Source organism: Patagioenas fasciata, chromosome 1, assembly GCF_037038585.1.
Source record: "Patagioenas fasciata isolate bPatFas1 chromosome 1, bPatFas1.hap1, whole genome shotgun sequence".
In the NCBI taxonomy this organism is placed as follows: domain Eukaryota; kingdom Metazoa; phylum Chordata; class Aves; order Columbiformes; family Columbidae; genus Patagioenas; species Patagioenas fasciata.
The window spans coordinates 64468483-64493033 of record NC_092520.1 but is presented as its reverse complement, the minus strand read 5'-3'; the positions used below and the strand labels follow the sequence as shown (position 1 = coordinate 64493033).

Sequence of the window (24551 nt, the reverse complement as noted above, 5' to 3'; positions counted from 1 at the left end):
AGAGATCTTGGCTTAACCACCCCTCCTCCTCATTTAGAAAAAAAAAAAAAAAAAAATAGGAGTTTTCTTTAGACTTAATTTTTTTTTTTTTTTTAATGAACTCATCGGATAAGGACTTAAAAAATAGCATGAATGAAAATCGTACCAGTTTAAGGAGTTAATCTTAAATTTACTTGAAGGATACTTTTCTACATAGCCCAAACTTACAATACTGAAATATTTTTCTATCAAGAAAAAGAGAGAGAGAATTTTGTTACAGTTACAAAATTGTTACAGGGACATGTAGGTAGTTACCAAGTGTTGTCCTGACATCCAAAAAGGTAGTAAACTTAGTATTACTGAAACATAGTGTTTCCTAGGTTGTGTTGTTTAGGTTAAGAACTGTTATGCTAAGGCATTTTTTGAGCGATGTTTTGGTGGTTTCCATGACTTAAAATTTAAAACCGAAGATGTCTGAGTTAGTTGTGATCTTTAAACAAATATGGTAAATTATCGTATATCCCTATCAGGAAAAAGTCTGTGGGCTCACTGGGTAGGTGTGTTTTTATTTGCGTTATTTTGTTTTGGTTTTCTTTTAAGGCTTAATACATGTTAACCAACAAAGATACTGTACATTTTGATGTGTTTATCAGCCTTACTGGTTTTAGATGTAGTCAGGCATCTCCACAGTTAATTCAGATCTTTCATAGAGCATTGGAGAGAAGACAAAAGTGTTTCATTGATGTTAGCTGATGAATTTAGGAAAAAGTTGCAAACCAGTTTATAGGTAAGTTTGCAGAAGACTTAATCTATTTACAGATACTTTTCAAGGTACTTCTAAAATTAACTAGATTTCAAGTGAAGACATTTGTGAAACTTATGAAAAAAATGAAAGCTGTGCAGATGATTATTTGTGAATATTTTTTGTAAGTAATTACAATTCTCCTCTCTGTATTTTGAACTGCAGACCCACAAGATGAAAATAAAATTGGCATTGATGGGATTCAACAGTTTTGTGATGATTTAAGCCTGGACCCAGCCAGTATCAGTGTTCTGGTTGTAGCGTGGAAGTTCAGGGCAGCCACTCAATGTGAATTCAGTAAAAAGGAATTTGTTGATGGTATGACAGAGTTGGGGTAAGTATCCATTCCTGTGTAGTTTGAAATGTAAGGCTTGAGCTTGGTTTACATTTAAAACATTTTAAATTGAATTAAATGTGTGAAGCTTCAAAAATGCCTGTAGTGTCCTGTCTTCCTTAAGTTGGTGCTTTACTACAAAGTCTTTAACAATGACCACAGTAAGGGTGAAGCAAGATAATTCCTATCTGTACAGCAAGGAAAACAGACTGATCTATTAATGTAATTCATACAAACCAGATACATGGCTATGTAAATGTTTTGAGTTGGACTGTGCTAAAAACTCAAAGTCACCAGAGATGTATTAAGGAAAAAAAAATGTTCAGTCACTGTTGAAGCAGGAAAGAACCTTCAGTTCTTCACCTTATCACCACCAAATGCAACTTTTTTCTTTTTTCGGGTTTTACAAACCATAGTTTTCTCTTACTGCCTTGTATGCTGGATACTACATTTGTGCAGAATATCTATAGGAAATTGAAATAAAAATGGTGGTGTTGGTAATAGAAAAGGCTGTTTAGTTTCACTGTGATGTAACCATTAATTTTTTTTTTTTTTCCTTCCTGGATTATGGAGCTGTTCTGGGTAGTGGACTTTGAAGTTAAACTATGTTGCCTCTGTCTAACAATAGTCAAGCATTTATCACCATATCTTTCCCTTGGAAGAGATGCAGTAATATAAACAGGTGTCAAAATGATTTTTATTTTTTTTGAACAGATTGCATTAGATAGGTGGAGAACTACAGTTTATTACTTCTGCATATTTTTTGTAGCTAAATAATTTCATTTGACTTCAGAATGGCACCTTATCAATACCTTTATACAGTAGACCAACTTCTTGCAAATGGAATAGTTCTTTCTTGAGCAAGGGCTCCTAGCAGTCTGTTGTTACTGACCTCATCGGTTATTGGCTTCTTTCTAAGCTTTCCTTTTTACGTAAGGGTATTGAGATGAAATAACATTTGGTATCATCTGAAGCGCACTGCTTCATTTTGTCCCTTTGGGTAGAGATTGTAAGAATAATTATGATTTTCTAACCACGGACAGCAATGAAGTGCTCATGCTGTTATATTAACAACATTATTTGATATAACTGATTTAAAAGGTTTTGTTAAACCAACTGTGGCTTCTGGCTTAGATTTTATTTTGCAATTATTGTCAGATGGTTCCTATGTCCTCAGGACTGTCTCTGATACAGTTCCACAGAGGTCTGGGATTTTGACTGTTTTCTTTTTAACACACATTATTGTGTTCTTGGGAACATCATCTGATCATACCTGCTTGCCACTGCTGTAATGCTTCTGGAGAATTAGGAGTGATTTTGTTACGTACTGGAGGTGCAGTGTGTGTGGTTTTTAGCATTGCCCCTGTTAACTAGATCAAGTTTCAATTCTTCTTCTTGGAGAAGGACTGTTGGCAGAATTCTTTATCTTTTCGTCACCAGGTAGAGGCCAGAAAGGTACTTATTTTTGTCTGTACCATGTAGTATGGCTAAAACAGAATCTGCATTTTATGCATTTTGCTGTGGTTATCCATCCTTTAATAAAATTATTCTTGAATCTTTAGAATAAGTGCAAACATTTAGCTACTGAGAACTTTCAAATGCAAGATGTTTGTAATGATAGCTGCTTCTTTGAAACCTATTTCCCTCACTCTGAGTTTCTGGGTACAATTCAGAATACTGGTGATATGCTATAAATCTTGAATATTCATTTGATTCCATGGCATGAGGGAGACCCTTTTTGTTGAAAAATTGCACCTGATCAGCTCAAGTTCTTTCACAGAACAATGCTCCAGTCTTGTGTTATTAAGGGATATGTTTCTGTTAGAGTCTCGGTAACCTGTTTGTATCTTAGCTTGCCTGTGCCAGGCTCTAAAACAGTTTATCACCCCTTGAGTTATTGTCAAAGGTTCATTTTTTTTCTTAAGTTTTATCCACAAGTGTTCTGTGGTGGTGAGAGGATGACTGCGAATAATAGTTCATTTTGTTGGAAATTCCTCCAATATTAAGTTTAAGTGTAGTGTGCAGCCCTTCTTATATGTAGAGCAGGGAATAAGTAATGACTATCTAGATGGAAGCAAAAACCCACACCCTTGTGTTACCACAGCTATAAAAGCGGAAAGATAGCAGATTGCAATGAGGTTTATATGTTCTTTAAGAACAGAATAACATCTGTTGTTTGAATTCATAAACGCATCAAGAGACTGAGAAAATGAGTTAGACCACTGAATCCTGTTTGAGTCGTGTACTTAATGGATGGCTGTGTATAATGTTCCACTTATAATCGTTTAGTAAAGACATATAAGTGTTTATTTTTAAGAATGCTATCCAGAAATATACTCTGTTTTGAACTTCTATTTTACTCTAAAACTAGACTGTAAAATTATAAAAAAAAAAAAAAAGTAAAAAGAAATCTTAAATATTTACAAATAATGTAACCTCTTTTGAACAGGTGTGACACCACAGAAAAACTAAAAGCGCTATTGCCAAGACTAGAACAAGAGCTAAAGGATCCGGCAAAGTTCAAAGATTTTTATCAGTTTACTTTTAACTTTGCTAAAAACCCTGGACAAAAAGGTCTAGGTAAGTAGAAAAAAGTCGAGAAAATATCTACAGGCAGTGAATTCCAAATACTTCCAATACTTATTGATAATTGCATAGCAAATTCATTATTGATTTATTTCACTGACTTTGCCTCTTTTCTACCTTCTTTCAATTAATCTCTTCTTTAATGTCTGCTTGGTACAGCTAAATTAATGGAGTTTTCTGCTAGTATTGATATTCTCTATCAACAAGAAGTTCCTGTAGTTCTTAGAGACCTGTCAGATTTGAAAAAAAAAAAATGGCTGAGCTAGTGAGCTCTTTGTGATTTCCATTTTGTTCAGAAAAACTGAAACAAGATCCCCATTTTGGCTTAAAAAGAGGGAGAAGACTGTGGGCAAAAGTTATTGGTCTTTGAAGAATTTATAGTTTTAGCTTACAGTTTTATGTAAAGTATAGAAAAAAGTATTATGGACTTGCATCAAAGCTAGTGAATAGAAATAGGTATACAGTTTTTAAAGTGTTGAATTATTATTCTTAATAAATTTTGAGATTTGTCCTGATCCATGCCTTGTATTGCTGGAGTAAAATGGATATGTTATTTAAATTACAATGTTTTATTCTCTTCAAATAAAAAATATCTTTAGTTTGTGACTAGATGAAAAAAAAAGTAAGATGAAATCAGACATCCTTTTAAATTTACATCCACTTTCAAAACACACTACGTAGGAAGGAATTGAACTGTTTTTTATGTGGAACAACACCATGCCATCATCACTGTTTTCTTTGTGTTGTCAGTAAGAGGAAGCAGGGGGTTTTTAGCATAGCCACTCTAACTCTGCATCTACGTTACTTGGGCAGCACATTAGTAAGTACTTTTTCTCAAAAAATACTGGAAGAGTAGTGAGGTGGAGGAGCAGAATATTGATTTAGACCTTCTCAACCAGAGGCATCTATTCCACATTCTTTCTTGGGAATTACTTTGAGTAATGTCTCCTGTCTTTCCTAGTGTCTTTCTTTCTTAAAAAAAAAACGTGGGCAACTTTTAGCCAGCTTCCATTTTTCTTTATTTTTTTGCAACAATTTCATTTTTCATTACATGTGTCCCTTTTTCATGGGTCACATGGCACCTTTCCAGACATGAAAATGAAATAGTCTTATAGTGGTTCTCTGAGGCTGGTTGAAATTCGAGTCCCTTAGTAGTTGTTCTTTTCCGTGCCTTTCCTCATTAAAAAGCCTAATACTTTCAGATTGCAGAAAAGGTTAAGTCAGTTACAGCTGAGGTTGGAATTTATGGGATACCTAAAGAAATATTACAAATCACTTCCTGTTTAAATTGGATCAGTTCCAACATGAAACTCAGATACTTGGGAAATATGTCTGAAAAGATTTTCACCTAAGCCTGTACAAGGTAAGGAGGAGGGAAGGCAACCCAGCCCAGATTATGAAACTGAATGTACTCTTTACTTGACCTGAGGAGGAAAAAGGAAACTTAACTTGTTTTCCATTACATATGTTTATTTGGTATGGAGGCCCTTTCATTTGTATGTCTGTCTTCTCTGTCATGTAGGAATAGTACTTTCTGGCAATAAGACACCCAAGTGTCTTCCTGCACTAAGAGTTGAACTATCAGTGGGAGAAAGTAAGAAGTACAAAAATTAAAGTTAAGCTTAAAATAAACTGTAGAAAGAGTTGATTTGAACTGTTGCTGATTTCAGTTTTCAGGAATTTTAATAATTCTAGTAATACTATATCTTAGTTTCAAATAGTGCTTAGTTCTTACATGGCAGTATTTTGACATTTTTCATCAGACTTTTTCTGCTTTTGCAAAGATGATTCTAGATATTAAGGCAGATGCCATTCCTCTTATTTCAGCGGAGATAGGCCATATTTCTGTCTGGTGTGAACTTGGATCACTGTAGGTCGAGTAGAAAGAGAGTGCTGAGCAAGCATATTGACTAATATGACATTTTTGAGTGTTTTAGGTCAGTGATAGCTTATCCAAATAAAAATTAACACTACATAAGTTTGGAGTTGGAATCTTCTCTGGGCAGAGAGGTGGAGGAAAAAAAGTTTACAGGTTAATGTTTACAATGTACTGATTTCTGCTGTGATTATTCTAAGTAACCTTTGTTCTCTTTCAGCAAAAAGGTGTTTAGCAGGGAAAAAAAATATAGTTATGTTACAGGAGTGTCTGTATGAGCTGAGAATTCTAGTTGCTTCAGCTACATTTAATATAGGCTTAGGTGCTTTTTTATTTTGCATCTTCTCTGTATACACTATGTATTGTCTACTAGAATGACAAATTGTCCATCTTCTCTCCCCCTCTCTCCACAACTAATGTAAAGCTCTTTGGTATTTGCGTCCCAATGTCAAGTGTGCCCTATTGTCAAGGAGGTGTGGGAATTTATCTCATCTATGTACAAAGTCTCTTTCTTTCTGTTTGGAGCCTTGGCTCAGGATACTTTTATGAATTCAGTCCAGGTAGTTAAACAGATTCTGTAATTAGATTTGTTACCAAATGAGCTGCTATAAATCTCTGCCTAGATCATCGTAAGGTGTTGACCTCCCCTTCTTCCCCACGTGCACATTAGATAAAATCATGGAATAGTTTGAGTTAGAAGGGAACTTCAAAGGTCATCTAGTCCAACCCCCTGCAATGAGCAGGGACATCTGCAACTAGATCAGGTTGCTCAGAGCCCCATCCAGCCTGGCTTGGAATGTCTCCAGCGATGGGGCATCTACCACCTCTCTGGGCAACCCGGGCCAGTGTTTCACCACCTTCACTGTAAAAAATTCCTTCCTCACGCATAAACTGAATCTCCCCTCCTTTAGTTTAAAAACACTACCCCTTGTCCTATCGCAACAGGCCCTGCTAAAAAGTCTGTCCCAATTTTTCTTACAGGCCCGTTTTAAGTACTGAAAGGCCAACATAAGGTTTCCCTGGAGCCTTTTTTTCTCCAGGCTGAACAACCCCAACTCTCTCAGCCTGTCCTCACAGCAGAGCTGTTCCAGCCCTCTGGTCATTTTTGTGGCCTCTGTCCGCTGTCCAACAGGTCCATGTCTTTTCTGTACTGAGGGCTCCAGAGCTGGACACAGGACTCCAGATGAGGTCTCACCAGAGCAGAGGGGCAGAATCACCTCCCTTGACCTGCTGGCCACGCTGCTTTTGATGCAGCCCAAGATACAATTGGCCTTCTGGGCTGCAAGTGCACATTGCCCGCTCATGTCCAATCTTTCATCCATGAGTACCCCCAAGTCCTTATCAGCAGAGCTTCTCTCGATCCCTTCATCCCTCAGCCTGTATTGATAGCGGGGGTTGTCCCAACCCAGGTGCAGGACCTTGCACTTGGCCTTGTTGAACCTCATGGAGTTCACATGGGCCCGCTTCTTGAGCTTGTCCAGGTCCCTCTGGATGGCATCACATCCCTCAGGAGTGTCAGCTGCAGCACTCAGCTTGGTGTCATCCACAAACCTTTTGAAGGTGCACTGTATCCCAGTGTCTATGTCATTGATGAAGATAGTATAGTACTGGTCCCAACACAGACCCCTGAGGGACACCACTTGTCGCCAGTGTCCATCCAGACATTGAACCATTGACCACTAACTTCTGGTAGTGACATGCAGTGCTACCTAAGTATAGGATGGTGCTAAACTACTGCTGTAGCTACTTGCTGTAAAATGTTTCTGGTGACATGCTGCCGTGATAATGCTTGCCTACTCATTCCCATCCATTCACATTTGAATTATGACTTGAAGGCTAAGAGGCAAGTTTATGTCAAGTAGGGATAAAAGTGAATGGTTTTAATTAATCAAGTGGGAATAATCAAAAGAATTCTTCCCTAACTTACAGTTGCAGAATACTTTAGTGTGATTTTTTTTGTTTTTCTGAGATGTGGAGTATCCAATACTTCTTATTACACTTGGAGCTAAAATCACCAGCTCTGGTAGTTGTGGCACTCACTGTTTAGGGGAGTGATTTGTAGACTAAAAGAATATTGCTTGATTCTCAGGTGTACACATGACTTTGAATATGCCTATTGGAAAACTAAACAAGCTTGACATAGTGCGAGTGACAAATGGGAAATCTTTGTTCTTAGCAGATTGTTAATAAAAACTTTTTCTAAAAGAAGACTTACAATTAAAATGGTCCTTCTGTTGGATTCTTCAGGCTAAGTGCTAACGCATTTTTTTTAACAGAAATAACTCTTAAGAATAGAGCTCACCAGAAAAAGTGTATGTGATAGGCAAAGAAGACTCATTTATACAGTTATTTTTCATGTTTATTATCTTAACATATTGAAACTGGAAGAAATTACTGAAATACCTCTAAAATGTCCAAACAGCAATGCTTTGGTTATGAGTCATGTTCATTGCTCTATCAGTATTTTAATATATTACAGATTAGTGTCTTTTGGGTTTTTTTTAATCTATTTCTGCTGTTTTGAGAAGCGACAAGCAGCAGTTATTAGTTTATTTTTTTTGTACCATCTCCACTGAAGAATATCAGGGAATACAGTGATTCATGGGTTCCTTTTTAATATACCAGGTGGTCTTTAAATTGAAAAGACAGAGAAACACTTAGGTAATGTATTCCCTTGTGCCAGACAGGATCAGTGTCTATCAAAACCATTCCTTGCAGACGTCTTTCTAACCAAATGTTCAGTGGTATGCTAGCAACATGTACTCACTTGCCTTTTCAGCTTCAGTAGTTACAAGCAAGATTTGAGATGTGATTGGCAGTGGTCCTCTGGCTGAAAAAGTTTGGGAGCCACTGCCTTCACATAATATAATCATAAATTTCCAATGAGAGGTCTCTCACATCTACGTCAGTGCTCGCTCAAATCTGTTGTAAGGTATTTTTTCTTTTTCTAGAATATAACTTAAGTCTCTGTTCTTAGCTTCTTCAGTTCAATATGTACCCCTCCATTTCCTTAGAATTAGTAACAACTTTTTACATATTTAGTAACTATCTATGTGTTTTCCCTTAGTCTTTAGACTGAGCAAAACCAACTATCTTTATACATTTTATCTTCCAAATCTCTGGTATTGGAATTGTATCTTCCTACTCTCATCCTTTGCAATCTAACGGATCTTTCTCCTGTCTTGTAGTACCCAAACAAGCTAGATATCTTCCATGTGCCTTAGATATTTTGCTCCTTGTTTTCCATCCTATTATTAAGTTTCTGTAATTTATAGCACTGATACTGTCTGCAGTTTGTGATCTGTGGTTTTATTTGGTTTCTGCAGAACTGCAATGCACCCAGTTAATTATGATCTTGTATTTCTGCAGTCACTTATTCCCACTAGCTGTATGATTTTGCACTTCCCTTTAATTAAATATTTCTTATTTACTTCCAAGTGGTTTTCCAATTTGTCCAAATAATTTCGAGTTGTAGTCCTGTTCTCTACCATGCTACACTTTTTTCAGTATTTGTATAAGTTACAGATTTTGTAAAAGTTTTCTTTGTTTTAACATCTGAGTTACTTAAGCATTGGACAGCGTTAGATACAGGACTGACCCCCATGGACAAGTTACTTCCAGTTTGGTAAGGAATCACTGAGGTTCTTCTAGAACCATCTTCAACCTCGCTGAAGTCTCAAAGATGCAAGGTGGCAGTTTGAGGTTGTTTCAGCATCGTGACATGAATTTTACGATGTCTGGCTTTACTTTGGGCACTAGCGCTTTCAGACTGAATTTGTAAAAGTTGTTTCTGAGATTAACTGTCAGTTTTCATTGAACCTTTTCGCCTGGAGTGTGTCTTAGAAAAAAAAAATAAATCTCAGTGTATCCAAACATTTCTCTTTTGGGAAACACTGACAGGACACATAGTATCTTTTATTACACCAGTTCTCATTTATAAGGGAGTGGGAAGGTATAGAAGGTCTCCTTAGAAGGTTTTTGGTAATACCAAACACAGTTGTCTTCATGATGCAGTGGATTTTGCCCCAGGAAAGCAGTCTGGGGGAAGGTTTGTGAATGTGCAGCTTTGTGTTTTATTTACTTTTAGAATAGCCTGTCTTCCATTGCTTTTTGTTTTCTTCTTATTCTACAGTTGTCCTCAAAACCAATACAAGAAATCATGCCATTATATAATTAGGTGAGAAGAAGCCTCTGCAATAAATTAAGTTACATCTATTCTGTCATTCCCCAAAATAGGCACAGGGTTCAGTACACTGATACTCATTCCTAGAAATAGAACTGCCTTTTATAGGAGTCTCTTTTCCAGAGTTTGTGTGGTCATACTAGGGAATTTTTATTTCTCTTTATATCTGCAGGACTTCTGTCTCTATAGTCTCATCCAACCCAAATGTTTCCATTTCTTTTTTGGCTTAATATTGTAAAATATAATAGTATGTTTCAGTCTGGACACGGGCAGTTTAAAGAAGCAGAAGTAGTACCAGTCCCCCTAGGTGGTAGCTCGTGTAAGTGGTGAGATGCAGGAGGCAAAAGCATATTGCATAAGATCTACCAGGATTTTTTTTGAACAGGAAATCATGTTCTGTTTAATGTTACTCAGGACCTAACTGTCAAGTGTCTTTCATATACATCTGAATAGATTAGATTATTATCTAAGGAAAAGGTGGACAGAACTCAGGAAAAAAAGATAGCAAGATAGCAGTGCCGTCTCAATGGCTGGGTATTGGACCTGGCAGGCATAATATTTAGATATATTTAATTTTATCTGAGTGTTTTGTATATATTTTGAGAGAATGTAAAAGGTGCAATTTATTAAGGTCTAGTTTGTCAGGAGACTTTTACAAAGAATTATTGTGGATAAGTCTGGTTCTGTCTGTTTAATCTGCTCTCTCTCGTGTTCTCACTACTGTATTTAGTACAGTAAATCTTATAAGTTTTGCATGGTGCAGATTTGGAGAGATTTGTCTCACCTACTCCCAAGTTTTAATTTTTTCTACTGCAGTCTGAGTAAAATTTTGCATCCTAGCTCTTGATCAATAAGTGCACTAAAGAATAGGATTATAGATCTTTTGTCTTGTTGTATACAGAGCAGTTCAGATTTCTAAGGACACTGTTCAAGCTCAAAACAAGGCCTTAGCCCCCATCTTTTTTATTTATTTATTTTTTTTTCCCCTGAACCTGATGCTTACTGTGAGTCTCTTAATGGGTCTCCCTTTGAGCCCCAACAAGACATGTTCAGGAGATTCCTCATGCTCAGGAGTTGCCTACAGTTTGTTTCAGCACCGTGGAGGAACTTAATGCATTTTTTTCATGGTCTTCGACTTTCAACATGGAAACAAAGAACAGATTTGGTCCTTCATCATTCCTTTGTGGTCCCTTCGCCTGCTTACTGGCTCAAAAGGTTCTGCTTCCTTCTCTCTGCCAGTTTCCTGGGATCAAGCAAGAGATGATACATGAGGAGGGCATTCAGACTTGAATCAAATATTACCTCAAGACCAGAAGAATGACTATCTTTACATCCGGTATGTGGACTTCAAGGAGGTTGCATCTTCTATGAGCAGATGAGTATAATGTGCTCTTTTTAATTGAAGCAACGTCACCTTTGGCTTTCATCATAGCAGTATCTCAAGATTCTTTGAAGAGACACTTAGACATTAGGGAAGGATATTTCCCCCTCCTTTCCCCAACTAGTTATCAAGATTTCCTCTGCTTTAAATGAAGAATTAGGTTGATCCATTTGTAGGGTGTTTGTAGGAGCGAGTGAATGGAAGAAGTTGAGGGAGTTGAACAAATGGATTTCGTGTTTACTTTGGAAGAGGTCTGTAAATGCTGTGGTTTAGGTGTTTCAGTGGCCTTGGTCTGCGTGTATGGTCCTTGCTTTATTTTTGTTCAGATTTTTCTTTTTGAAAACACCAGCAATTTTAGAGAAGCTTAGTGTTGAACAGGATGCTGTGATCAAAAAAGGATAAGAGTAGCAGCAGAAGCGTGGCCTAACTGCCAGTTATAGTAAAGCCTCGTTGATTCTTTTACTCGTCCTTGGCTCTTATTTGGGAAATGTATATCCCTTCGTTACCTGTCGTAGTTTATCTGAGTTGTACATGGAGAGCTTTGCAAAGACAGAAAGATTTTGAAACTGGCTACAATCAGGTTCATTAGGCTGCACTCAAACCAACGTTTAGATAGTGATCTTATTCTAAGCCTTGCTTGTATTCAGAAGCAGTTCATCAGCTTTTGTGCTGCTGATGCTCAAGATGATAAACATGAAAGGTTCTGCATGGTTCTCAGCCTGCTTTGGCATGGCCAATGCTGATATAGGTCAGACCCTGCCCGATTCCTGCAGAGCTCTTCCGAAATCCGCACGCTGTGCTTCTTCTCCTCCCTGTCCACCACAGGGACTGAGCTCCGACACTGTGTGTTGTACATCCCCTGACGAGGAGCACCGGGAAGCTCTTTGCTTGCAGCTTTGCAGAGATGAATGGATCCAACTCAGCTGAATCCTGAGTTTAGCCACTTACAGTATTTGTTTCATACCCCTTTATCTGTTTTTCCCCTTCTCTCTTTCTTAGGAGCTCCTAATTGCAGATAAGCGCTATTTTGCTCTGAAATTTAGCCAATTTGGTGAAGTGGTTTTAGGTCAAATACTGTTGGTATTTTCTTGTTATTTTGCAGTGTGGATTTTGTTTGTAGAAGGAGAAAACATTCTGATTAGGAAATAAACTAATTCTTGTGTCCATGTTCTTAGTAATTTGGAGGCCAAAGAAGACTCTTAAAATCATTCAGAGATGAGGAAACAAGGAATCAAGTAACTCACTGAATCTTGCAAGTATTCATTTGATATTTGTTGGTCAGGTAGTGTGATAGTCAAATTTTTGAGATAGATTGACACCAGTTTCCACTGTTCCCACATCTGCATCAGTTTTGGCATGGTATCCAGAATTTTATTGAAATGAAATAGTTTTGTCCAATGTAGTTTTTGTTTTAGCTTTACAAAAGTATGAAATTTGTCTGTGATCACAGTGAGAAAACAAGAGGAAAGAGATCAAAGAATTCAACCAAATTATACTTTAGGGCAAATTATATGGCTCTAAAGAAAACATCTTAAGTTCAGTCTCTTACAGAGGCTACATATATTTTTACAAGGTGATTGAATTATAAATTCTGTGTCTTGCACCTGTCCAGATGAATTTTTTTATGCAGTGTTTGGAACAGGAGAGTTGTTTGGCTACTCTTTTGTTTTCAAAGTTATAGAGTAAGTTTTGGTTAAAGCCCTGGGGAGAGAAAGCCTCAAACAAAGGGGCTCTTGGCTCTGAAATTCCATTTCCAAACTCCCCCTTTTTTTATTTCTTTAATCCTTATTAACTGGTCTAATAAAAGTAATTTTTCTTCCTACAAGCTTTGGTACTTTCTTCACTAATTTGTTTGCTTATGTGTGTAGATGAACTGAGTAAGGCTGATGCATTCCGTTATTTAAAAAAAGTGCTGCCCATGTAGTTTGAGAGGGTACTCTAAATAAAACTCATTGATGAGCACTGATGCTTGTAACAAGCTGCCCAGAGTCTCTCACAGGGATGACATATGAAGTAGCAGAGCTTGACAATATTGAGAAGAAGATTAAACATCAGTAAAGCAAGAAAAAGGCAATACAGGGACAATCAGTTAATCTCAAAAGATGAAATTAAAATAAATTATTTGCTTCCAAGCCCTAAAACATTAAAGACTCTACCATCATAATTTACAGAACATGCTAACTAGGGATTATGAGGGCAACAGCGGCTAATATTAAAGTATTCTTATAAATAACGTAAAGATCTTAAAACGTCATTAGGAGGCCAATGTAACGCCTTTAGCTTTTTTTTTTCCCCTTAAAGTTATACCAGTAATTTAGGTGAATTAGTTTTCATTTTCTGACAGCTTCCAATGTGACTGCAGGAACAGCCCTGTTTGTAGGACACTCTGAGAGCTGGAAAACTGTTTGGCAGAGGATGACGAGGGAGTGCTGCAGTCCCAGATTGCTGTTTTGACACAGCAGGTCTAAATGAACTTCATTTCATGCTCCTCATAAATCCTGCTCTCCAGCCAATTCTTTGTTATCTGTTGATTTATCTTTCTGTTTTCTCACTTCCTTGATTACTTGTGTGCAATGACTTCATTGTCCTTGTGCAAAATCATAGCAAAAGGATGAGGACCTTAATTTGATTTATATTTTTTTTATTCATGCAAGAATCTAATAATGATTTTGTTGGTTGTTGTTGTTAACCAGATAAGCATTTGATCCAATCTTGAAAGTAGACGCAGGCTGTCTAGCTGATAATGTGTTTCTTCTGCATTAATTGTGCTAATTTGTTATTACTTCAAGCTTTCTGTCCAATCAAGATAGAAAAAACTGAGGGTTTTTAAAAAACAACTTCAGATTGAGGCTTTGATGTCTCAGAATAGATCATACTGCATACAAAATGCTTTACTTCTGATTGTGAAAAGCTGGTTGCTTAAATAATTCAAAAGTGTAATTAACTTTTAAAACATACTAAAACATGTTTACTATAATAAAAGTTATTTAGCAAAATAATGTTTAAAATAATTAAAATATTTTACTAACCTTTTTCTCCTTTTTGAACTTGTTTTACTTAGGTATTGTATATGTTTTCTAAAAAAATATTTAGTAATTTTAGTTTTAATAATTTTGTAATGGTAATTGGTATCGCTTTTAAGTGACTGAGTTCTTCGGGTTTCACTATGGAAAGCTTTATAGATGCTGTGTGTCGCCACAACTAGACCAGATATCCTGAAAGCTGAATATCAAGATATTGAAGCTTTGTTTCAGTATATGCAAAAACTTTGGACTATAAAGCCATTATACAGAAGGGGCTGCATGACATACAAAACTCTCTAGATATTGACACTGAAAATATTTTGGGGTAAAGGGAAATCTCCAAGTGTTGTATAATGTACAGTATATGATGTGGTATTTTTATTATGTTCTTTAAACATTAACCGTTTCGTAATTTTATATTTTGCACATGAATATGGATGTTTGCAATGAAGTGTCTTCTAAACTGGTCCTTGCTTAGGCATTAGTTTCCAGAGATTCATGCATCTGTCTTGTCCTTTCCATTTATAAAACTTGCATTATTAGTGTAAAATGTGGGAAGTCTATTTTTTAGTACAAAACCAGTGTGTTTTTATAATTGCAGTTTGGTTTTATTTTATTTGTAATGATGCATTCATATCTGTGCAGCATTGAGATAGGTATTCCTAAGACTGCCTAAGAAATCCAGACCTTGCAAAAACATCTTCCCGCGGGAATGCAGAATCCCCATGGTATAAGGCCTTTTTTTTATGTGTGTCTTTTAATGCTGCACTAGTTGTAGCAGGTACACAAAGCTCCACAGCATCACTGTTTATGGATGTTGCTATCAGCATCCTAAAGTGGAACTGGAGCTCTGTGTAACTAGGTCTTTAAAGCAGAAAAATCTTCTTTGCTGTTCTTCCATGCAAAGTTCTTCAACCTAGGTGGGGAATCATCTTCAAATAAAAGTGTAGCCATCCCTTGAGAATATACCACACATAAAGGCCTAGTTTTCTCAAATACTTTAAGACTGCATAAACTGGCACCACTACCAAAAGCGACAGTCCCATCTTGTCCTTTTGTTGAAATATCTCTTGTGGTAGTTCGTGAGTTTGTGTGATTACAGTGAACCAGATTTATTTTTTGTATTTTTTTTCCTGTGAGCTAATTTTAACCGAGAGCAGGACTTCACTCCATGTGCTTGTTGGGGAGAGCAGCTCCAGCATGGACCAGTTTCAGCCACTACAGAGCAGCATTCTCAGCAGGATATGCTTTTGTTGTACATTATAGCAAATAATTCCTGTGTCTTTGTGCAGGAGAATTAATTTGCACACACATGTAGTGTATCCATTAAGTATCAACTTAATTAAGATAGTATTTCACATGCAGTTTGTTAAAAACAAATTTGCAATAACTAAGTTCACCTGAATTTGACACATACCCAAATAAACCAGGGAACTGTGGCCTCTTCTTTCCCTTTTAACTTTTTTGTGGCACCTTTAACCATCTTTGTTTCCTTGCCTGTACCTTCTTCTTTTTTCCAAGGAACATTTCCTCAGTAATACAAAAACTCTTCTACTATTGAAATGTTTTTATTCTTCAAAGTGCATTTTACTTAATATTGTCACGGGATACATTTGCAAGAGTGACTTGGAAATGTTGAATCTTCATAATGAAGCTTTAGTGAATGGGATCAAAGCCAACAGTGAAGTTTAGAAACCGTTAAGATTATTCGAGTTTCTCCCCTCCAATTTCTTTTGCTTTTCATCTGGGATAACAGCTATAATTAACCTGCATATCTAAACAGGAAGTAAATGCTGGTAACTATTCTCTTCTGCTAATTTTCAGTGGAAGTGAGTATGGTGGCAAAGACAGGAATGGCTAAAAGTTTATTAGAGCATAAAACAAGTTCTGTATTGAAAAGCACTCTGAACCTAGTAGAACAAACACCATCAGCCCTGTCTCTATCTAGCTAGGTATAGGCATACTGCGTTTCTATACATCTTAATGCACTTGACCCCCAGCCCTCTGTGATACAAACTCTAGGGAACTGGCTCTGTTAAAATCTGAAACACCTCTTTCAGACGTGAAACGCAATTTCAGGTGACACAGTGTCATTTGGCTTGTAGTGTGTTTATGCACAATTTAAAATACCGTGCTCTTATAGGTAAGGGTCAATCTTCCATCTTATCTGCTGTGATAATACGTCCTATTAAGTTGCATATGTTGTTTATAATCACTGGACACTGAAAGCACAAACTGACATCTTTTTGTGGTTTAAGAAAGGCTGTGCTTTATTATGTGGCTGCCCAGCAGTATGCTTACATTTACTGCTGTTACCTGTGGCACTAATCACAGAAGCCGTTAGGTGTTGTGAGTTGCTGAGAATGAAAACAGGCCTTCAAGAAAGCATCCTTTCTACCCTGACGCTGCATCTGGTATTGCTCCTGCTGTTCCTCTGGGATGTGTGGCAATGCTGCATTCTCCTCTTGGCACACGCCAGCTGAACTCTGCTCTCAGATCAATGGTCATGGTGCAGAATAAGGGCTGCTCTCTGTGACTTATTTTCAGTATTGGGTGTAGGTGTTTGTCTGTTCAATGATTCCAGAAGAAAAGAGTTATTACTGTAAGGGGTGCTGTAGAATTATCATCATGGCCTGGACTTTTTTTCTTTAATTGCCTCATGTCCTCAAATTCCCCTCAAGTATGTCTAAAATTCAATCAATTAACAGGAATTGACACCTGTAGACTTAAGTGTTTGGATTTCTATCAGTATTTGTTGTGTTTGTGTGTATATATATATACATATATATATGTATATATATAATTTTTTTTTAAATTTGCAGACAGTTATAACTATCTTGTCCTGTTGCTGTATATTGGAAGTAGCTTTAGTCTTTATGACTGATGCTCAATATGTAATTCATGCCATAGCTGTGCGTGTTCTGCCTTTTGGGTTCAGCGAGAGTAGAAAACAGTTCCTTATAACTTTCGTAGTGATTTTAAAATAATGCTTTTGATTTGTATCATAATATACTGGATGTAGCACTGATTGTTTAACCATAAGAGTTTTATTGTATATAATGTGCTGTGATATTTAGAAGTTGCTTTGTCTTTTGCAGATCTAGAAATGGCAATTGCATATTGGAATTTAGTCTTGTCAGGAAGGTTTAAATTTCTAGATCTTTGGAACAAATTTTTGTTGGTAAGTATGTACTATATTCCTTCCTGAACTGTCTTAGGCCACAGTAGCCTGGCGTGTAGGCTGTGTGCTTACAATAAAGAAAAAAACCAGGATGTCTGAATTGTTCCTTTGAACCTTTTCCTTTCTGAAAACTAATATAAACAGTCTTAAATCAAGCTAAAATAAACCTTCTCTATATAATTTTCTAATTGAGAAGAATGCAGAAAGATGTAGCAAAGCAATAGAGCTTTCTGCTTTCCTGGTTCTGTATCCTCCTACTTATGAAACAAAGCTTCTGCATGAAATGAAGCTATGATTGTAGATTGAACCTATGTTGTCTTTGTTCTCAAGACAGCTGTAATCATTGTCAACCATGTATTTTACCATGGTCTGCGTGTTGCAGTCTTTCTTAAATATCAACTCTGCTACGACTCTCAACTTGAGAGACTTCTTTTTAAGCAAAAGTTCGCCTGCCTAATTATTTTGACTCATATATTAGGTAATTGTTGTGAACCGATCTTAACAGTTTTCTATTAGCAGTGCAATTCCGTGGGCAGTGGAGTAAATATGCATAAATTAAACTTCAGAAATCACAAAATATTAAAGGTCGGATTGATTTATCCACATTTCTACATTTGCATTTCTATGTACTTGCAAAAAAACACCTCATGTAATGTTACCTATGGTAGGATTTACCTTGTGGGGTTTGTTTTGGTTTTTTTTCCAATTTAACTTTTTATCTGTAGTTCGGGAGAATTAAGAAGTCTTTCTGCATTTTGCTTCATAATCACTAGTGGTTAATAAAGTATGTACTTTATGCGATATTTTCTGAAGATTTTTCTAGTTTTTTTGGACTGTATATTTTATTCACTTAGTGTACTGGCTTCATCAAGAGAACATGTGAAAACATTTCGCGTTTTAACTGCTTTAATATGCTTAACATATCCATATTCAAAACCATAGATAGAACTGAATAAAAGTCCTAATGTTTTTTTCCCTGTTAGCTATGTGAAGAAGTTTGTTACAACAGACAGTTCTAATCTCTACTTCAAGCAATAGTCTAAATGATCTGGTATAAAGCATCTTACTTTGCTACAAATATTCAACCTGAATGTTTACTTTAGAAGAAATATTTAGATTTGTTTTTTAAATCAGCCTAAGAAAACAAGCAAGTTAGGACTCTTTAGGATTTTTGTTTGTTTCTTTGTGTGTTTTGTTTGTTCTAAGGAACCTTCTCCAGAAGGTATGTTTACTTGTCATATTTTTTGCAGTCAAGATATGACATTTGGCTTGATCAAGAGGACATATTTGCTGTTGTGTTGGACATCAACATCATTTTGATCAAGTTCCAGATAGTTTAAATGCAGTTTTTTCTTCTTGATACTTTAGAGTGCTACTCCTTAAAAAAAACCTCCAACCAAACAAAAAGGCTACCCCACAACACAAAACCGAAAACACACAAAAAACCCCACTTGCGGACCAAGTCTTTTTACACAGCTGCAACTTTGTGCTGCAAACCAGAACTAGGTGTTGAAATTTAATTCTCTATTAATCACCCTTGCTATCTTCAGGTAGTGCAGCAGTATCAAGAGATGAATGGAGATGTGAAGGGTCTGACCTGACCCTACAGCTCATAACTGCTTAGTAGTTGTGTTTCTACCCGCCACTCTCTCTTCTTGGGAGCGCTGACTTTAAAAGCTGCAAGAACACTGACAGGGACTGTAGTTTTTTGGAGAGCTGCTCAAACTGGCCAGGGTGGCAACTAGTATTTGTGAACAGGGTGGTGTGGAAAGAGTATACATGAAATCAGACAAGTAGGTGGTAGTGGAGGGTAGGACAGATCGGGGAAAAAAGGAGCTGGTCAGAAGTGGGGCAAATGCAGGTAGTGCATTATGGTGAAGGACAGAATGGCTGACAAGAGGCTGAGAGTGAATCATAGAATCATTTTGGTTGGAAGAGACCCTCAAGATCATAAAGTCCAACCGTAACCTAACTCTGGCACTAAACCATGTCCCTAAGAACCTCATCTGTGCATCCTCTAAACACCTCCAGGGATGGTGACTCTGCCACTTCCCTGGGCAGCCTGTTCCAATGCCTGACAACACTTTCTGTGAATAAGTCTTTCCTAATATCCAATCTAAACCTCCCCTGGTGCAACTTGAGGCCATTTCCTCTCATCCTTTGTTACCTGGGAGAAGAGACCAAGCCCCTCCATGCTACAACCTCCTTTCAGGTGGTTGCAGAGAGCAATAAGGTCTCCCCTCAGCCTCCTTTTCTCCAGGCTGAACAGCCCCAGTTCCCTCAGCCACTCATCAGACTTGTGCTCCAGAGCCCTCACCAGCTTCGTTGTCCTATGATGGTGGATCCAGAAGTTCACAAGTAAGGCAGAAGAGTGTAGGTGCAACTGTAACCAAAAAGTTGAAAGAGAAACTGGGTAAGCTTAAGTAAAAAGGGATAAGGAATAAAGGGCTCAAATTGACATGGCAGAATGCTCATCCGTGGCTGCACAGTTTCTTAGCCTGGAGTGGATGCCATTAAGTAGAAATATTAAGTGCATTTGGTTTATTACTTTCTGTAACAAGTTAGGGAACACATACCCTAAAAGCAGAATGGAAGAAATAAAACAACTGTGAAAGATTTCTTACAGTTTTTTTGCCTTCTTTAATTGCAATGTATTTTGTAGTTTTCTTTGGAAGATCAGAGCTTCATTTAAAAAAAAAAAAAAAAAAAAGAGAGAAGAATAAATACTTGTAAAATGTGTATTTCTGTATATGTCAATATAAAATACTATTGTGCTGTTTGAAAATAGTTTGGATTGAACAGTACCATTTTTCTCCTTTTACAGGAACATCATAAAAGATCAATTCCAAAAGATACTTGGAATCTTTTGTTAGACTTTGGAAATATGATTGCAGATGATATGTCCAACTATGATGAAGAAGGTAAGCAGTACTTGAATACCTTCCAAAATTGGTACAGCATAATTAAAATATTGCTATAAACAAATAACAGGACATGCTGCTACCTTCTATCTTAATTTGTTTACCCTTAGAGGTTTAACTGCAAATACACTGTTGTACTTGTTGCCAAAATAGTAATGATAAGAAAGCTCACCAGTCTGCTGTAATATCTAAATAGAAGATACTGCCACACTGTGATATAGCGTGTGCTATTTGAACCTGTTATGCTACAAGAGTCTCAGTTAAACTCTATTTTTTAATTTTGTTTTTACAAAATTGCTTCTAACTGAAAGGAAATACATAATTTTTCTACTTGCAAGAACATCTACATGAACTTTTTTTTATTTTTACTGACCTGAAAGCAATTTACACTCTGTTACTAATTCTGCAAATCCTATTTTGGAATGACTGTGTACAGAAATATTTCCAAAGTTATGAATGGCTCTGATAGGAATGCCATGGTTTTGCTATCAGCTAATGCTTAGAAGTTCACAGTGTGGATTATTCTTTAAATACATTTTGTTTGCACTAAAACCTATTGCTGCAGGAAGAGATTCAAATGTTTCATTTATTAGTTAGGTGCTTTTTTTCAAGTGTTTATCATGTTATACGTGTTAAAGCCAGACTGGGCCAGAAATGTCAAAGCGAACTTTTGATCTCTTCTATTTAGGGACTTCACCAATTTGTTGCTAATAATGATACATTAATTTCTGAATTGGCTTGACTTCTCTTTAGGAGCGTGGCCTGTTCTTATAGATGATTTTGTGGAATATGCACGACCAGTCATCACAGGAGGAAAACGTAAAACTTCCTAATGCCAGACTTGTCAGTATGGACTAAACATGCGCTCTGAACTGCATTAGGTAATGAAGATGTGTTGACTGATACCTGTGCACGTTGTTGCTGGTCTCAGTGGTCGTGATGACGTTCTGCAGACAAAACTGAAATTCTTCCTTTCTGCCTAAAGAAAATGATGGCTGACACATGGACACTGGAAGAACAATTTCAGAAGATAGTCCAGGCTGTTTGTAGGCTACTGGCTTCAATTATTGTACTGATTGTATCATATAGGATGTAGATTTTGCATGATTTTATACTTTGGAGAAGTTTAACTAGAGGCCATTTGATTACAGTTTTGACAGCACAGCATGCAATTCAGTTCATGATCCGAGATGAACACCAGCAGTTACATGAATAAAACTGTATTATATTGTACTTATATTAAAAAGCAGTATTTGTGGTATATAAATTAAATCCCTAAATAAAACTTATGCAGTATGTTGTATTTTTGTAAAAGTTAGTTGTGTGGATCTGTCCTAGTCTAGAATTGTAAGAAAACAAAAAAAACATTTATGCTTCCTTTTACTTGGTGCCAAAATTTTAAATTTATATTTTAAAGTCCTAAATGTATTGATTGATTACATCCGGCCCTTTGTTTTTTCTCAGCGAGGTCACCTTCCTTGTAATTCTTCTGGAAGTGCTTGGACATATAGCAGTAGCATTGCTGAAGAAGGGCTGCTGTTCTATGTGATGTTGCAACTGCAGCTGTTTTTATTAACCATTTAAAGAAGCAGACATTAAACAACCAAAGATGCTTTTGCAATTCATGTTTGATCACAATTCAATTAGTCTTCAGTTATGTGTTTTATTTATTTTAAATAATGAACTGGTGGAATGTAACTCATAGTTTTATTTGTAGCCTGAAACATATTGTAAATTTTAGCCAAATGCAACATAGTCATAAATGCAATTTCTAGTAAGTTTCACAGAAGAGAAATGTGAATAAGCCCAGAGACGTAACTAGTTGGCTTCCACTTGGGAGAAATAGTTAAGGGTAAGAAGAGTACATTAATGATGATAAGCATTTGTGCCTCTGGATGTATTGTGCATTCAGTAACATTTACTCAAAGGAAAAAAAGAGTAACTTAATACACTGTCATTGATCTTGAGGTTAATGGACTAGCTTTCACCAAGTCTGAGTTTTTTCAGTTGTTTGTTTCTCTCCTTTCTCCAGATATCAATTGTGAAGTGTACAGAGGTCAGTCTTCTCTTTCTCAACAGTGTCTTCCAATGCATAAGCACAGAAAGGCTTTACCAGGAACTATTCAACATCCTCACAGAGGGCTCTCTTAAATGCTACCTCATCAAAATGGGTTTGTCATAGCTACTATAAAAGTTTGTTAAAGATTTGCTGAAGAGCATGTATAACTATGATTAATATAGGTAATCAGAGCTGAATAGATGCAAGAATTTTGGATAAAATAGTGCATTAAGCTATGTAATTTATATCTGTTTGGATCACATCAGATCATTTAAGTATTGCATGACAGCATATTATCTTATTTCATAGTCGTGAGGGTATAAAGGCTTACCATTTGCTCTTAAACTCTAATATTTAGAGTTTCGTATAAGCAGTCGGCTTTCATGCACGTCAGTGCAGCCTACAAGACCAAGCGTACGTGCTGCGTACAGAAGGATTACCTTCATTCTGGGGATTCTGGTTGTGCATGATGTTTATAGAGCAGGAACAAATGAGCAAATTTCCTCTTAATAAGAATATAGGAGCCAAGTTACAAATGCCCCGTGAGTGGTTTATAAGTAGTGGTTTTACCCCCAGCAGCATTTGTGGACATTGCCCCTTGCCCAGCAGCCACTAGATGTCAGTGCCCTGGCTGCCTGCTCCCCCTCTCCCCTCTGCAGCCTTCAGGAGTAATATTAAGCCAAATTATTCCTTCTGACTATATCTTTTTAGAAGGGCATTTGTGTATGTAAGTCTAGGTATTCTACAGAAGACAGCAGAGGTTTAAAAATGGTATTATACTCTTTTAAATTCATCTGATTTACCTACTCTTCCTTACCAAAACAAGCTTCTTCTCTATTTGTCCTGTAGGCTTTGGACAATGTGTAACATGTCATAACATCAAGTGCATTTATCCAGCCAGAAGCGGTGGAATGCTTGTTATTCACACAATTGCCACTCAAAATATATAGCTATAATATAACTGACCAGAAGTAGTTTAATCTGTTGGTGTGTGATGTAACTCAATAGTTTTCATAGTGCTAGAGCTTGTGAAACATTTGTTCACACTGAGAACTCTCTCAAATCAACCTCATGAACCTTTCACCCTTTAAAATAAATAGAGCATAAAAAATGCATGTGGGTTGAAGTTTTTTGCCTTGTTAATCTGAGGAAGAGGGAAGGTGCTTAGCACAGTATTCAGTTTCCTTATATACATGCTTATCCACTTCTTACGCTACTGCCAACAAAGGAAGACTGGGCAAAATACTCTCAAGATAGGAGTTACTCCTTAGCAGCCACCTTCCTAGGCATAGTATGCTTTTTCTTTTTCCTTTCTACTCTTCTACCCATTTGAAGCCACCTATATGCGTTTTACCTCTCCACAAGTAATAGCATACTAAATTGTTCACACTTGAACAATCATAAAAATAAATGGAAATGAACTCCTTTCAAGTGATGACTTCCTTATGTGTTTTAGTAACTTGCTACTGTCAATAGTTCCACTTTACAGGGTGCTCTGATTTGCTTTTTAGTTGAACTGGTACAGTGGAAACACGTAGGCTGATCAATTTTTTTAATCAGAAATGGTACAGATGTCTTGAAGTTGTTCTGTGCATACAGTATTCATTCCTAGATATGCTGTATGTATTTTTAAACTTGGTGCCAAGTTGTTTGGTTTTATGTCCTGGAGTGTTTGAAACTGAGCCACAGGATTTGTACTTGCCAGTTCTAAATTTAAATGTAATTTATCATGTATGTCATGCCAAGGAGAGCAAACCTGCAGGCATCTGCTCATTCAGTGCACCTGGGAGATTTGCTGCTAAATTGTACGTGTGTAAATTTTGTGGCAATGGAAAAAGGAATAAATGAACGGTCAACATAAAGGATTGAAGTCAGTTATGCGAGATGTCTGCATGATTTTTGTCAGCTTTCTGCTCTAGAAGCATTGCAAAGGCTGGGTGCTTTGGTTCGGGTTTTGTGTTTGTTCACTGGGTTTTTGTGTGTGTTTTTTTGTTTCTTTGGGGTTTTTTTGTTTGTGTTTTTTGTTTGGTTTAGTTTGTTTTTTGTTGTTGTTGTTGTTAGGGTTTTTTGTTTTGGTTATTTGTTTTGCTAGTGACCGAACTCCCTGCAATTTGTGCCGTTAGTCTGTCCTGACAATGAGAGGTGTAATTGCAGGGCAAGTCCTGCTCAGTGCAAGGCCCTGAGCTCTGCAGGGGCGGCAGCGCTCAGAAGTCTGTGCAGAGACCT

At 36.8% G+C, this 24551-nt stretch overlaps 1 protein-coding gene across 7 annotated transcripts in view; it reads left to right on the top strand.

The window, feature by feature from the left end:
* Positions 1–24199, top strand: part of DCUN1D2 (defective in cullin neddylation 1 domain containing 2) — a 29200-nt gene extending 5001 nt beyond the window's left edge. For 6 of the 7 annotated variants that reach the window (XM_065829599.2, XM_065829600.2, XM_071807448.1 and 3 more), the window contains 5 exons: positions 947–1115; positions 3565–3695; positions 17263–17345; positions 20170–20266; positions 21020–24199. In XM_065829599.2, coding sequence (XP_065685671.2) covers positions 947–1115; positions 3565–3695; positions 17263–17345; positions 20170–20266; positions 21020–21099 — 560 coding nt within the window. In that variant the 3' untranslated portion in view covers positions 21100–24199. The remainder of the gene's footprint in view (positions 1–946; positions 1116–3564; positions 3696–17262; positions 17346–20169; positions 20267–21019) is intronic. The other variant, XM_071807419.1, reaches the window with a different exon arrangement.
* The last annotated feature ends 352 nt before the right edge of the window (positions 24200–24551 follow it).